At 38.7% G+C, this 16261-nt stretch overlaps 1 protein-coding gene across 1 annotated transcript; it reads left to right on the top strand.

The window, feature by feature from the left end:
* The first annotated feature begins 3185 nt into the window (after positions 1–3185).
* Positions 3186–14748, top strand: ZNF475 (zinc finger protein 475). The gene is given in 3 exon segments (XM_074813655.1): positions 3186–3746; positions 11022–11202; positions 14597–14748. Coding segments are annotated over 3 exon segments (894 nt in total).
* The last annotated feature ends 1513 nt before the right edge of the window (positions 14749–16261 follow it).

The following is a 16261-nucleotide window of genomic DNA, read 5'->3' as shown; positions in this document are numbered from 1 at the left end:
AAGGAAGTTTTATGTTTTGAAAAGAAATATCAAATCGCAGTCCTGATTTACTTCCACATCTTTACCACTGAGCTTGAGAAAAGAAGATTTGAACTGCTCATATGCCTTTTCATTTCACACTAAATTTATAGGAAGTTTCCAAATAATAATGGTCAACTTGGCAGGAATAAATGTAGACCAAGTGGTGTAATCCCCACAAGGAAGCATAATTCTCTTATGAAGTATTTACAATAGCAAGCTTGGAAGTCCAACAATAGGTTATACTGTTAATAGGTTGTTTATAGCATCTTTTACTGACTGATTCATTCGTAAGGGTAACAGATTTAGTCACCTAACATTCTTCATGTGGCAGGCAGTTCAATATTCACTGTTTCTTTAAGAATCCTCTCAGGTAGCAGAAAGTATCGTTCTGACATAAATCAATAAATAGGACATAAATAGGACCTTGCAAAGTTCAGAAGTTCCCAGAAACATAGCTGAACTTTCTGATGTTCCCTTTCCGTGACCCTCCAATAACCCTTATCTCCCCTGACTTCACGACCCTTTAATGTTTCCCTGGCTCTCTGTTCCCTTCATCATCCTAAAGAGCTTGGCTACTTCCCAACTTAGATTCATGCAACAGGCCACCCTCCTTGGAAAATCTCCCAGTCTTTGAAAGGGCCTTGCAGTAGAGTAGCCTCAATGCTAGTTTGCAATTAAAATTTCACATACTGTTGAACCATGCACCTAACTGAATGCATGACCTGGTCAAAACTGGCAAACTCCTTCAGTGGCAAGTTGTGGTACAGAGTGATCAGCTTTCTGTAAAGTTACGATCAGAAAATTTAGGCCTTCTAAAAGGAAAACAAGGGAAAGGCTTTGGGATTTGTTGTACAAATAGCTTTTGTAATACTTTCTACACAGTTAGCAAAGTTTTCTGTATTAAGGGAACATTGCTGGTGAGGGCAAAAGTTATTTCGTTAAAATGGGATAGCACTAATTTGATGCCAGCTAGCTGCCCAAGTATTATTAATTGTTACTTTCCAAATTGCTTATAATCTTTGATTTTTTGTTAGTTTGTAGTATGCTTTTCTACTGGATATTTCACAATTATACACTGTATAAGTCAGACAAAAAAAGATTTCTTGATTCCTGACACTAAAATTCCAGTGCTACAGTTTTGTGTATCCTTTAACACGCACTATACACACGCTTCAGACATAAGAGGATCTACAGCCTTGTACTTTACTATATTTTTCCACAGACTGCAGTTATCTAATAGAGTTTTAGAGGAGGTGTTAATTTTGAGTGCAAAGTATAATGTCCCTCAAGAATTCTATTCTTAACAGCTAACAACAACATACTTCTTTGCAGAGATTTATTCCAGTACAAATCACAGATTGGCTCTGATGGTCTTCACATCTTCCAATTTGCATACAAACAAATCTGAGCTTCAGGAGAGATTTTGTAAAACGAGTGTCACAAGTGTCGCTGGAATATGCAACTCTGTGAATAATTAAGCAAGCAGTGTGAATGCAGCAATCTAAACATCTTTCTGTAGCTGGAAAGAGGAGGATTAATCATGTGAACCTACTGACAAATTGCTTTTTCATGGTTGCCTATGTCCTTAAAGTATCCCCTAGAATATTTATGAGAGAATCAGCTCAATGCTTCTTAGTGGCACAGGCAAAGTTTAAGTTTGTCATCTGAAGGGTGATGCTAAAACTGTCCTCACCCTTAGGTCTAGTAAAATTCAGCCCCTGGATTCAGAGGCGGTGACATGACAGAAGAGTAGTTCAGAGCAGATCCAGGTTGGTTGGCAGCAGCAGCAAAGTGACCTGAGATGGGACAGTGGGATCTCTGGGCAGATAAATTTGGGAGATAGGAACCCCCTAAAAGCGTGGCAGGGTTGAGATAATGTTTGGAATATTCGGTAAGAGCAAGGTGACTTTTAAGTCAAAGGAAGAGCAGTGGCCATTTTACCTTTATCCTATCCTTGGTGGCAAAATAAGCAATAATCAGTTCTTTCTTCTATTATAGATAAAGTAGACAACGGTGACCTTGCTGTCCTTGGCAGTCACCTGTCTATGCAGCCTCTTGCTTGCTTATGACCAAAGATAGCCTGCTAGTTATTTTGTATTCTTGCAATAAAACGATAGCCTCTACCATAACATGCTTACAGTCTGAATTTTATTTTCTGATCCTTGGAGGACCTGCACAAAAGATTGTCTCTGTGAGAAGTGAACTTTTAAGTGATACAACACAAAGTTGTCTGTATACAGGGATAAACTGCAAATTGAAAAACTGAAATATATTTAGCAATGTGTTTTTGAGACTAAACAAACACAGTGCCCTTAACTTCTCCTCATATGGCATGTGCTTCAGCCCCCAAAGTAGCCCCTATTGATAAACTTATTGATCCATTTTATTAATATCTCTCCTGTACTGGGAGAATCAAAACAGGTCAGAGAATTTGAGACATCACCTCACGAGTGCTGTGTAAAGAGATCTAATCATTTCCTTTAACCTACAGACCAGAAACATTTTCCTTGCTGATTGTCCCTTTGGACATTAATATCCCTCTAGTAAGGGACTTATTTTCATTACTCTTGAGACAGGAAAATTATATTTAACTATCAACATAAATGGCTTAGAAATTAAAGACTGTGTCAGAAATATCAGTTCTTGTCAATAACTGAAAATAAAGCATATTGATTGTACTCAAAATTGCACGTATTTCAGCAGCTTCAGTTCACGCAAACCTATCTTCTTTCATGTCCTTCATGACTTTACACCCTGTGAGACTAAAATTTTTCAGATTTACATTGTTGAGCTGATCGTTAGGGGTAGGATATATTTGATGTTATTTGTCTGCTATTTAAAAATATAACAAAGTAGTAAGGTAAACTGATTCTTGTGATAAACCATTGGTTGGTAACCTTAACAAGAGAGATAGTGTTTATTAATATGTACTGATTTAATTTGTTGCAGGATCATGTAAAACCAAAAGGCAAAACAGAACCACACAGAAACCCTCTTTCCCTACTGAAATGGCCATTAGGTGCAGTTTTCCAGCTTTGAAGCCCCTGGTATATTCTGGCCCATGAAACTGAATTAAGAAGATGGAGTGTCATGCTGAATAACAGACTTTCCCAAGCCCTTTATGTGTAGGAGAGAGAGAAGTTTCTTGAAATGTTGTACCCTTCATGGAAACAAATGTCAGGAAAAAGAGTGTGAACAAAACCTGTTTGCCAAATGCTGCAGAGGTCCCTGCTAGCATTTTGCCTTCAGAGCAGGTTTCACCATCTAATGTGTCAGATCTTCCCAGAATTTTAACCGAGGTAGTAGATCTAGAAGTTGGACTGCAGAAAAGGTGACCGAGAACTGCAATAATGTCAAAACAGTCAGATTCTTCAAACATGTCTCGGACACCACTGAATCGGCCCATCATCCCACCAAGAAGACCTTGCTTCAGGGTATGCTATATCTGTGGCAGAGAATTTGGGTCACAGTCTATTTCTATACATGAACCCCAGTGCCTAGAGAAGTGGCATACTGAAAACAGTCAGCTGCCAAGGCATCTGAGAAGAGCGGAGCCCAGGAAACCTGAGGTCCTTACTGGTGGTTCCTGTACACTTACAGCTGAAAATGAGGCAGCTTATCACAGTGCTCAAGCCCAGCTCCTGCCCTGTGGAAACTGTGGCCGAACCTTCCTTCCTGATTGTCTTATTGTGCACCAAAAGTGTTGCAGTAGAGGTAGCAGCAGGGTGGGGCTGTCAAGCTCTAGCCCTCATAAATTTGGTAAAGGCCCAAGCTCTGGGTCTGGATCAGCAAGTGATCATGCATCTAGGACCCGCCAAGGAAAGAGTGGGCTGCACCAGCTGTATTAGACAAGGTGAATTGCTAGGCATGTGTTGTATGAAAGGGTGTGGATGCATTTTGATGCTAGGCACTCCAGGGGAGACTGGGTTCCCATCAAATTTAAAATCACTTTCCATCAGAAGGATCTTTTGGCTCCATGCAAATGTTTCTCTGCTGCATAGTAGGTAAAGGAAAGGATAATACTCTGTGCATAAGAGAAACCAATATTCCTATTTCCTTTGAGTTTCCTGTTGCAAGGCAGTGGTTGAGTTCTCATACTCTGTGGTCCTGTGAGAGTTATGTTCTGAAAAGGAACCATTGTGTGCTATAGTTCCCTAGGAGATTCTGTTGAGCAGCTTAGGCAAGCTTTGAATGTTATATGTTTTACCAGGTATTAGGTATTTTTATTTAGATAACATGAAACACAATGTTTCATTATCTTGTAAGCATGACAGTGATTTTCATTTTTTACCATTATTCTTAACCTTGGCATGGAACATGAGTTTACTGAGGACTGCATGTTCAAATGCAGTAACTCAGAGTATAACATCAACAAAATAAAGAAGACTGCACATTTCTTTCCACTGAATTTGATTCAAGATCCAAGAATAAAGAAGCTGATTCACATTATCCAAAAGCTACACAAAGTTTTGGAAAATGGCATATTTTTTCTCCATTTCTTTCTGCACAAGATGTCTTTTGGCCAGGAGTTTTGTAAAAAGATGTCTAAATTTAGGCGCAGTGTCTGAAATAAAAGGCTTTTTTTTTTTTTTTCTCAGTGAGGGTTGGACTCCTGATTGCCTACATTACTTTTGAAAATGGGATTTAGCTTTCTTAGTCACCAAAGGAATGCAGTGCTATGCAGAGTATTTCTAAAACATTTTAAAAGTCAAAGCATGGAGGTAATAGAATTACCCTAACAGACATGATAATAAAGACAATGTGAGGCATTTTAATATAATGCTATTTGAGGCCACTAATTGATAGATACTGACAAATTATGTCCACTCCTCAGGTCTTTTACCAACAAATTTCAAATAACCCACAAACTGTTCAGTTCAAAGTGCTGAATAGGTGCATCTATAGCTAAAGGAAAGGAGATTTTCTTCTTGGGTTACTATATTGTACCATTTACCAAAGAACTGGCATTGCTCTAAAGGTTCAGTGAAAGGCATGGGTGTGAAGCAAAAAGTTTTGTCCTTCACACATAATTCTGTATGTTTGAAAAAAAGGCAGGAGGAGAGAATGTCTGTAGTTATAATGTCATAAAAAAAATGACTTTAGAGTGTGGTTTGGCATTGAGAGTGACTCTGTAAAAATGTTGCCCTCTTGCACAACATATCTGCTCCCTGTGTAGATTCAGTCACATCTGCTGACTTGTTGAACAACAACATTATTACTACTTTTTACTTCTGTGAGCTCTGCAGAGCCAGAGTGAAACGTGTTAGGATCTGTTCTTCCTTCCGTAGGAACAACAGGTTTCCTCATTTACTTCCAGTTACAGTTCATCAGTTGCAGCAGAACTAATGAGGCTGTACAGCTTGTAGTTTGTAATCGACTCTGAAGGACTTTATTATTAACTTTTAGAAAGGGATGATGGATTTTACCTCTCTGAGGTCCTTTATTTTATTATGTTTAGAGCTGTCCTTTTGTACAGAGGTACACATTAAAGGCAGAGATAGGAATGGAAAAAGTGAAAGAAATATCCTGTGATCCCAGAGGCTGTTCAGGACTGGAAGACTGCTTCTAAGAAGTGGTCAAAGGAAGCATCTTTTCCATAGGTTTAAATTCTCTGAATGAGGGTCTCCACCTCTAATTGAAAGTTTTGAAAGGTCCACACACTGAAGGATGTTGAAAGGCATTAAGCTCACAGAAGGACTGCAGATTCGCCATGGGACAAGGTCTGGGTCTCCTCTACAGTCATCTTTTTCTAGCATATGGTTTTAATTTTGCTCACCTCACTAGCTACTCAGATGCTTATTAATTCTGTTAAAAATTACCAGTAGTGGAGTGAAATGGCAATCTGCTTTTGTCCTGGCAGGAAAGCATTTGGGCAGTCCCTGTCTCACTTAGACCTACTCACTGTGACAGTGAATTATTTAAGTACCTGTTTAAAGTACTGATTCAGCAAAAAATCAAAGGGAAGGAATAACAAAAAAAAACCCAACCCTTATATAAATGTATTTAAGAACTGTAATGCTACTGTCAAATTAATTTATGCAATGAAAGATGTCCTAAATTAAAAAGCTGTGTTTTCCTAATTAAAAAAAAAAAAAAAAAAAAGATCTGTCTGCTTTGGATCACCATGTGAAGGGCAAGCACTTTGCCTGCATGCCTCTGTCCTGGAGCTCTCTCTCCCTTACCAAGTGCAGGATCAACTAGACCAGTATCATTACTGACAAACACTCAGTTTGGCATTAAATGCCTTTAGAGCTGGACACTCAACAGCCTTCGTAAGCCATCTCTTCCACTAACTGTCCTTGTTCCCAGAATGCATGAATACATCTGAGTTAATTATACCTGGCTGTGCAAAACAAACAGTCTATACTTAAGAGACTCTCAAGGATCACGTCAGCTCAAAAATTCTGGTTTGAATTCTGCTGTGATATCCCAGACAATGGAAGTGATGTCTGAAACTACTGAAACTCAGACTTGCACTAGAGCAGAGTGTGTTTTTTATTCTTTCATAGAGCAAGATGTCTGCTACATGTAACTGAGTATTAATGACTTGCTGTGGGTAGATGTGTTACAGTTTTTTTGACAACAGATAAGGCTGCTCCTAAAATCCTATCAGATGTGTCACTAGCATCTGGTGCTGCCATCTGCTGTTTTCTTCTTATCAAGTTTACTACCTAAAAATAAGATTTCAGTGATCTTCCTTTACAGTATTGTAATGCATTTTAACACAGCATAAGTCTTGAAAACTTGTGTAACAACAAAGTGGTGATGTTGAATCTTGCTCTAGTGTAAAGTCATCTAGTCACTTGGTAAAATGAAAACTCCTCCAGATGCTATGTAATTCTAATGAAGGCATGAAGTCAATGATAAACTTTGTTTACCTTGGTTGCAGCAGTTTTGATCATCTTCTTAGGACAATATTGACAAATATATTTGTAAATATAGAAAGTTAGATGAGAATGCACAGTGAATGAATGGTTTGAGTGAAACATTATTATTGTTATGGATGACTGAGCTTCCTGAATTTCTGCTTTTACACAAATGCCATGTTCATTATACTGATGCATTTCTTTTAAAAGACAACACATCAGGAGTAAAATGGGATATTCTAGTGCTTCCAGTGGAGTAACATCTTTAATTACCTGCATCATCTGGCAGTAACTTCATATACAGGCATATGACTAATCCTAATGTTAGTCTGCTGTTGTGTTGGGTCGGTGGCTGAAAGCACTCCAGAAGACCATGAAGTGCACCTTTGGATGGTCCTGAGACCCATGCCACAGCTTGTCCCTGTCTCTTATGCAAAATGCCTCTTACTTTCCAGAGAGGAATGTGTGGAAAGGGCTGCTTTCATACAACACGATGCTGTTGCCACGTGTTTGTACCAATCTTTTCCTGAACCTCTGTTCCTTGAGCAATTCAAGCCTATGAACTCTGGAATAGAGCAGGAAGCCTCCCCTCCTCCCATTAAAATGGATAATTAAACAATAAAGGTGGGGGTGTGTGCAGTCCTGGATAATACATATTTATGGAGGTGAGTTTGGGAGTCTTATCGGGTGTACTTAAGACGAAATTAAAAGTTTCATGCAGTATGGGAGCATTTGACCTCATGTGACACTGTAACAGCAGCCTGGGGCGAACCTCAAGTAATGTCAGGTCTATTGAAAATACATGGTTGCGTAGCCCTCTGAGTTAAATAACTTCATTCATGGTCATGCAGACATACTTAGCAGTCTTGGGGAAAAAAGAAAATACTGAGACACCAGAGGAAAGCCTAACTGCACTGTTAGGTATTTGTACGTATTTTTATAATAACACATAACCTCAGGAACAGACCTTCCCTACAACCCTTTTTAAAAGTGAAAAACAAAGCAGTGAGCAGACAGCCTAGCCACTGGCCTGTGAGTAGTTTGGGTTGGAAAACTGTGGTGATTCCAAAAATAGTTTCAAACTGCAGGCTTCCAGATGTGACATTTGGGATAGCCACACTCTGAAGACAAAAAGAAATTAAGGATAAATATCATCAGCTGTAGAAATTCCAAATAAAGCTTATCATACCTCAGATTCCACAGTTAAGCAACAAAAGAGCTGTTACTACCAATTGTAAGGATATCCTGCTCCAGGTTTTATTTTTCAGCTCTTTTACATCTGAGTATTTGCAGAGAAGGATTTGTGTGTATAATTTGATTGTGGTGATGGTTCAAACTCGCTACATTTCTGGAAAAAAGAATTCCATCCTTAGAGTGATCTGATTCCTTTTAATTAATTCTGGTCTCTGCTATTGTTTCTGTACAGTTTTTAATTGTTACAAAAAGTTACAAAACAGAGACATTTCTACATGAACAGAATTCTTAAACACTTTTTTCACCAAATAGGATTTAGTATGAATCAATTCCAATTGATAACTCTGGAAAACAGAATCGTCTATTTAGCTGCAGGCCTGCTTTTGCACAGTCACAACAAAACCCACCTATAAATGCTCTGGTAGGATCTGGAGGTATCAGAGTACTGCTCATTCAGTCTTCAGGTTTTCAGGTGAGACTACCAAAAAGACCATCACAGAACTGTGGAAATGTATCCAGATTGCACTTGGATGGAGATCACTAACTCTTGTCTTGCAGGTCTCTGGCAGCTGTTCAATAGTAAGACATCACAATGGCTTTAGAACAAATTTAATGGATTTGATCGAAGCTGTCCAAGATAAAAGGCTATCTCCATTCACTAGGGAAATATTTATAAGACAAAAAGCTATTTGATTCTAACAATGATATTTCTATGCATCTGTTAAATTTATTTGAAGTATTTAATTTTTTAAGTGATTTTTGACCTGTCTTATATCAGGACTATAAGTCTCCTCAAAGCTATACATGTGTTTTTATTATACTACCCCATATAGTAGAAATGATTGTGACAGTGCAGGCTAAGCAAGCGTGATTTTCATTTGTACTAGGATTCCTTTTTCTCATTCTGGTAGTATATAAAGAGTGCCTACAAACTGAATGTACATCAAATTGCTCTGTCCCAGTTTTCAGCCAATTAATAATCTGTTTTACTGAATAGCAGGAACCTAGCCAATGAAGACTAGAGTGGAAAATGTGTTCCCAGTGGTTTTACACCTAACATTTTTTTAGAAAATCATTTCTAAAATGCTAGAAATATACCCATAACAAGCATGCACACTGAAATGAGTCCCCTAACATCAAGAGTTTAGACTATATTATCCTTATCTAAAGCTCTCCAGAGCCTGCAAAGAAACATACACCACCTTCAGAAGACTATATCTAGACCTACAGTCTTATCTCCAAATCAGACAAGGTCTGGCTCAATAGCTGAAGTAAGGAAGTAGGTGAAAACTGATAATGAAAAATCAGAGGGCATTCTTAAAACAGCTGTTGCTATATTCAGCTATGAGTAGGAAGAGATGGTTTTTTACATATATATATTAAAAATACCTTGTTATCAAAGATGGCTAAGGAAATGGTAAGAAGATGAAAATGTCCTTGGAAAGACTGTCTTTGGGTAAGTTATGTTTCAATTAACTGTGAGAACTTTCCAGATGAAGTCCAACTTTTCCCATCAAAAATACACTTTGTAGAGTAGTATTTCTTCATGTAATTGAGTTTACATGTGTGATTCAGGAAAGAAAGCTTATGCAGACTGTTCACTAATGACATTTTCAGACTGTAGTATAAATGCGAGAAGACCTGCCCGGAATTTCTTGAATACACTGATGGGCTGACAGAGAGAGTCATAAGTACTAGAACAGGTTACACTTTGTCTTACACAGCAGCAGAGGGAAAAATGAAATCCCCACATCCCTTGTTTGAGTGGAAAGGCTTCCCATGTTTGAGTGAGAAAGGCTTTCCATGTTTGGTCTGGCATGGCTGTCCTCGACCATTAGGAGGGCAGGGAATAGCTTGTCTCTTACTGGTATTCTGCAGTCAGGAGTGCAGGAAGTGCTGGTGCTTGTGAGACCCATCAGTGTGCCTCAAAGTGCTGTCTCTGCAATATGTTTTTACACTGCTACTGGAGCAGGGCTAGTACTGACACCACGCCTAGCCCAGGACATGCCTAAGGACACAATGGAGTCCATAATCTGCAATACCACAGTAATTATATATTTTTCAAGCTGAGAATATGTATTTGTGGGGTGTGGGGTTGAGGCATTTTTTTCTTCTGTAGAGCTGTTTATGAACAAAAGCAGATCTGCAGTACAGAAACAATTACTTGTTTAGAGTCCAGTTCTGCCCTCACTGCAGTCACTGGCAAAATTCACCCTGAGGCCTTCAGGATAAACAAGCAACAATTCCTATTTTGCACTCCTATCCTGAAATATCCTGGATATGTTTTAATCCTTCAAGGACAAGAATTCTGTCAGTTAATTGATCTGTGGCAGAAGTAACATGGGGTTAGGGACCACAATCACAAGCTTGAGACAGCTGCCGTCACTGCCCAACTTGAGAGATGCTAAGGCTGGACACAGTGCTTTAACAGTGTTCTGCCTGGAGATGGGGTCTTTCTGCTACAGCACCAGACATCAGCAGTTGATGTGAGGAAGCTTTTGTTGCTGCTTTCCATGTTGCTTCTGTTTGGTAGATAAAAAAAGGGCTTCAACATTTAAGATAGACACTGTGCTACAGCAGCCTGATCAATCAGAGGATTTGTTTCTGCACATGAAGACTCGACATTTCCATTAACTTAATGGTGTGAAAGTAAAAGAGCTAAAACCTACATAGCTAGGTATTAATTAGATGACACATATGAATTTTCAGCCCAGTATCTGCAGAAGGAGCCTACCTGTTCCAGGTGGCCACTTAACGAGGCAATAACTCTTACATGCTACAAGACTGAATCCACACAAAACAAAACTGTTAGAAACTGTTACACTGATTACACAGATATGAATTGGTTTCTTAATCTACATGATTGTTTTAATCCAAAGTTGTTCTGATTCAAAATTAATGTTGAAAACAATATTTATTATTCTTCACAATTGTTTGCAGGCACAAGTGATAAGACGGCCACCAGCAGTGATTTGTTACATATGTGGCTGTGAGTATGGAACAAAATCTGTTAGTATCCATGAGCCACAATGCCTGAAAAAATGACACCAGGAGAATGACATGCTACGCAAGCACTTGAGAAGGCCAGAGCCAAAAAAGCCTGAAGTCAGTCCCATACAAGGTAAGCTACAGACCAAGTGAGGAAATGGGAGGAAGAAAGTGGGAGGAAGAGAAAAAAATAATTTTAAGCAGTAGCTTAACAGTTTGCAAGTACTTCTCCATTTTATTCCAAAGAAAAGGTAGCCATCATGGCTTGTTTTAAGCTTTCTGTTAAGTATCCTGTTCTCCTTTTGTGCTGTATCCATGAGAAGAGCCCTGTGGGACATGCCTCCTGGGACAGTCCTCTTTATGTGTCAGTATGTTCTGGATCAAAACACAGATTAGCAACCTGCTTCACAGCTACATCACTACCTTTTGACTACTTTCAATGCTGTAGACAGGCATACTTTAAAATGGGCAAAAGCATCCAAGAATAATGTGGGGACTTGACACATACAGTCATTAAAATAAAACACCCTTCAGGCAATGTAGGGATAGACACTTTAGCCAGGTTTTACACCTATAGTGTTGGTTATGAAAAAAAAATAAATAACACTAGTACTTAGCAGTAGTAAACAGTGAGTGGCCTCAAAAATAGGAGTTCTGTGGTAAAATAAGAAATATGATACTAGATGCATGATGACTGGTAGAAAATAAGGTATTCTGTATATAGTATACATATACTGTAGTTTCAGGTTTTTATTAAAATATATTTATAGATAAAAATGCAGTATCTTCTACAATGAACATCCAATGGATGTTATTGATCCCTTTTTACAAGCTTTAGAAACTTTCTTTGTGAGACATTATAATATAAACAGTAGAAAAAAAAATACGTAGTATAAACCAAACATTTTATTTCTGCCAGTTATGTGTGTTTGTGCTGTGGGTTCTGTTTTGTAAGATGCCTAGATCCCACTTCTTCAAATCAGTGAAAACTGACAGTCCTCAGCACCCACCAGAGCTGGGCTCCCATATGTATCCCAGGGGTGTGTGCTCACTGTAGGACCAAAAGGAGGTCTTATCTGTGCTTTGCCTAGAAGCTGCTCACAAGACTTACCCATTCCCACATAAAGTTAATTCACCATTTCAGCTGGATGCTTTCTTTGGCCCTGCCAGCTGCTCTGAGCTACTTTGAGCCAGGTTTGGACCACTTGCTCACAGGCAGTTAGTTCACCCACTTTTTTTTTTTTTTTTTTATATTGCCCATAATTTCCCACAGCTTCCCCTAATGTCTGGAAAAGTAGATAATTCTCCTACAACTCACTGTGAAAGAGTCATACACTAGACAATTTACAGCAGTACAAAGAAACAGACACACAGAGAAAAGGCAGGATCACTGAGAACACTAACCAGCTGTTCAAAATAATAATAATCACAGTACAAATAATATCAGATCAGGACTTGGTTGACAGATGCTAAGGAACAGAGTTGAATCTGCAGTAAAGATATGTTCAAAAGACATTTTTATTGTATTTGCTCTTTTTGTTGTTAAGATCTTTAATTATTACACGTTGCGTGATAAAAAAAGATGGAGAAAATGAGAATTCCATTTGAAAGAGGAGGATGCAAAAGGACAAGTCAGGTTATTTTGAAATACACTATTCTTATTTTGAAGGAGTGGAAGCGGAAAGACAACCACTCTTTGAGAGAACAATCCAGCAGAAGGCTCCCAGATATGAATCAGAAAATTGTCTCATTTATGCAATGAGTCATACCAGGCGCCGTGCATCTCCTATGAGGTGTTGTGTGGCCACAGTTCCCCAGGGAACACTGACCTGCTTCCAGCATCTGTCCCTAAATGCCTGCTGATGCAAGTCTGATCAGTTCTGTAGCTTTAGCTAAAACTGTTGTTCCCCCTGAAGTTGCCTCATGTTCCTGGCCTCAAGAAAATAATCTCAGTGTTGTTCTTTTTCCGTAAGACTTACTGTTGATCATCTGGTAAATGCTATAACTGACCTTGAGACCACATACACATAACTGCATGCCTCACAGTTTCTCAGTTTAGGGAGGAGGGATTACCCCTGTTGTTGAATGGAACAGGAAATGTTCAAAAAAAGCTCAGAAATATTAACTGCTTACATAAAACTTTTGTAACTTACATAAATCTTCTTCTGAAAACTCAAGTGTCACGGGAAGACAACCGCTGCCCTGATTACACAGTGTTTTGTTTGTGGAATGCTTAACACATGCCTGCAAGGAGAAAGTCATCTCTCTTTCTCTTTTTTTTTAATATTCCATAAACTTTCCAAAGTACAGAAAATACACATTCATTTCCTGCAAGCAAAGGGGATATTTGTCTCAGCCAAGAAAAGAAACACTGCTTGGTTGCTCTTCTAACAAAAAGAACATTAGGAACAGGCATATTAAGAGATCTAAGGCTTATTGTGGTTATGTGAACCATTGGATATGAATCATATTAAAACTGTATGGGCCTTTAATGAAGAGCTCTATCATGTGCCAATGACAGAAACCATGGAATATTTTTAAATGCACAAATCCTTTTCTTTTAAAAATTGCTGTTAACAGTTCAAAGCAAAACAGTTTTTTAGTCTTCTTCTGTATTGTCATACCTTTTGAGAAGGGTGAAGCAAATACATCTTCAAGTCAAGCCATGTAGATTTTTTTATGCCTGCACTTCAGATGAAAACTCTTAAGATCAAATCCAGGTATTAAGCAACCTACCTGGCCTTTTTAGAAATCACTTTGACACAACACTATGTGAAAGTCCATTTCAAGATGAAAGTGAACAAGAGGGTTTTTTATACTCAAATAAAATTTTGAAAATACTTCTGATGTGAATGTTTGAAGAATGCTCCTGAGCTTTCAGAGCAGTCACTCTTCCTGCAGTGGAAAATAAATGAGAGTAAGACTGAATTAGTGTTTAGATGACAATAGATGCATCTATGACCTCACTAGAAATTGTGCTTAAAAGAACTGTAGGTTTTGTCTGTACAGTTATAGGCTTACCTAAACTTTATTCCACTTACTGGCAAAACTTGCATAGTCTTCAACAGGAAGAAAATTGGGCCCCTTGTTCAGAGCAATACAAAGAGCATATTCTCAAGTATGATACACTCCTGCCCATTGCCACGGTCAGATAGCACATGCTTATTAAACTGAACTTGAAGTAAAGCCAAAAAGTGAAATTTGCTGATAATAGTATGTATGCAAAGATGTTAATAATTAGCTGAAAATGCATATCATAACACACAGCATGATGTTTTCTCTGTACTCTCATACAATACAAAATAATTCAGTTTGAAGTTAATTTAATTCAACCCCCGGGACAAAAAGCAGATTCTTTTTTATATATTTTTTACTCTTTGCTTCTTTCTTTTTCATTTGCAAAAGCAATATGGTTTGGTTAAACTGAAAGGCTCAGTCAACAGGTATTTCCTGAAAATATTTTCCATAAAGAGTTGAATGTGGGTCTCCAGAATGAAAGCTGATACTTTCTTTTTTTAATTTTCCAGCCAAAGGTTTCTATGATCTTGATTCTTTAAATGAGGCTGCCTGGATCAGCGCCCAGAACCAGCTAGTTCCATGTGATATTTGTGGGCGTACTTTTCTTCCAGACAGACTGATCGTCCACCAGAACTCCTGTAAACCGAAACCTGCAATGTGAAGTGGATGTAACACACATATGCATGCATGCTCACACGCGCGTGTGTGTGCGTGTGTGTATGAATACACACACATATACCCATACCTTTCAGCCAAACCATGAGAGAAATAAAATCCAGATGGAGAGCCATGAACATCAAAACTGCAGTGTGTCATCAGATCACATGATCCAAAAGCCTCTAGAGTAAAATCAGCAGTTGCTACTGTAGTGTAAGGTCAAATATGGTGACTTATTAGCTCAGCAGTAGCAAAAATGTCTCCTCATTTCTGTCGTTCAGGTAGTGTCACCTAGAAACCACAGTTTGGGATGGATGGCATAAGAATACTTGAAAGTAATGTTAACTGTCATCTTCCTTCTCCTGATCCTGTGCTTTGCTGGGTTCAGGAGAACCCAAATGAAGAATCCTCCCAGGCTGTTTTCTGAATCACTGTGCTGTCTTCATCTCTGTTTGTCAAATGCGGGATGTTCTTCAGCCCCACTCCTTTCACAGCCTTTCAGATTTAGCTATCTGGACCTTTGAAAGAAGTTGGGCCTTCTGTATGCATTTCCCATTTTACATGCCATGTGTTTTCTTTTTTCTATTCAGTGAAGGACAGAAAGAGATAACCCATAGCTCTTAGGGATCTTTCACTGCAGAGATCCCCAAGAGAGTATCCCACAGGAATCCATCTCATGGTCTTGTTTTCAACAGATCAGTGAGACAGGGAGAGATGGTATAATGTCTGCAGCTCCCTTGTCCACAGGGATATTAGGCTACTTGTCCCTTGATCAGTGAATGTATTCACTTACTGTTTCAGAAACTGAAGCTTCAGACAACTTTTAGGAAATGCAAGTTTCAATGAGGAGTAACTCATTGAATCTCAGTGGAAGCAAAGCCAGAGTGATGCTGACCAGGAAAAATAATTCTTTGAAAATATTGTTTCCCCTCTATCAAAGACTTTTCTAGTTAGTATAAGGACCTCCAGCTGAACTTGACTAATCAGAGAAACCAACTAGCTGCTTTGAGTTTGTTGGTTTTGAGGGGGTTTTTTGTGTCCTTGCCCATCTTTGGCACAAGACTATTCACTGACTCCCACTCAGAGTTTAAAACCATGAAGTACTCCAGTGTTCACATCCTTGTGGGACAGTGCAGCTCATGAAGCCCTTGACTGCTACAAGTAAAACATTCCCATATAAAGGGATCCAGCCATGGGGTGAAAGGGACTGGCTGTTTTTAGAAAACACCCAAAAGTACCCTCTTATTGGAACATTTCTTGCTTAAGAATGATACTGACCATGTGATTTATCCTCAGCTCAATAAACTAATCATGCAAAAAATTTTATAAGTCAGAGGAGCACATCTTTGTCATGAACTTGGTAGAAGAAAACATATTTTTATGTCAAGTCAAAACAAGCATGGTGTGTCAGGTGGCTGGAATAAAATACCACCCTGCTCTCTGTGCCAAATGTGACCATGACAGAGTGCCAGTATGGGCAAGAAGGGTAGATATTATACAAGAAAGCAGTGGGGAAG

Source organism: Strix aluco, chromosome Z, assembly GCF_031877795.1.
Source record: "Strix aluco isolate bStrAlu1 chromosome Z, bStrAlu1.hap1, whole genome shotgun sequence".
Taxonomy (NCBI): Eukaryota; Metazoa; Chordata; class Aves; order Strigiformes; family Strigidae; genus Strix; species Strix aluco.
The sequence above is the reverse complement of the archived record's forward strand: the minus strand, read 5'-3'. Positions and strand labels throughout refer to the sequence as shown.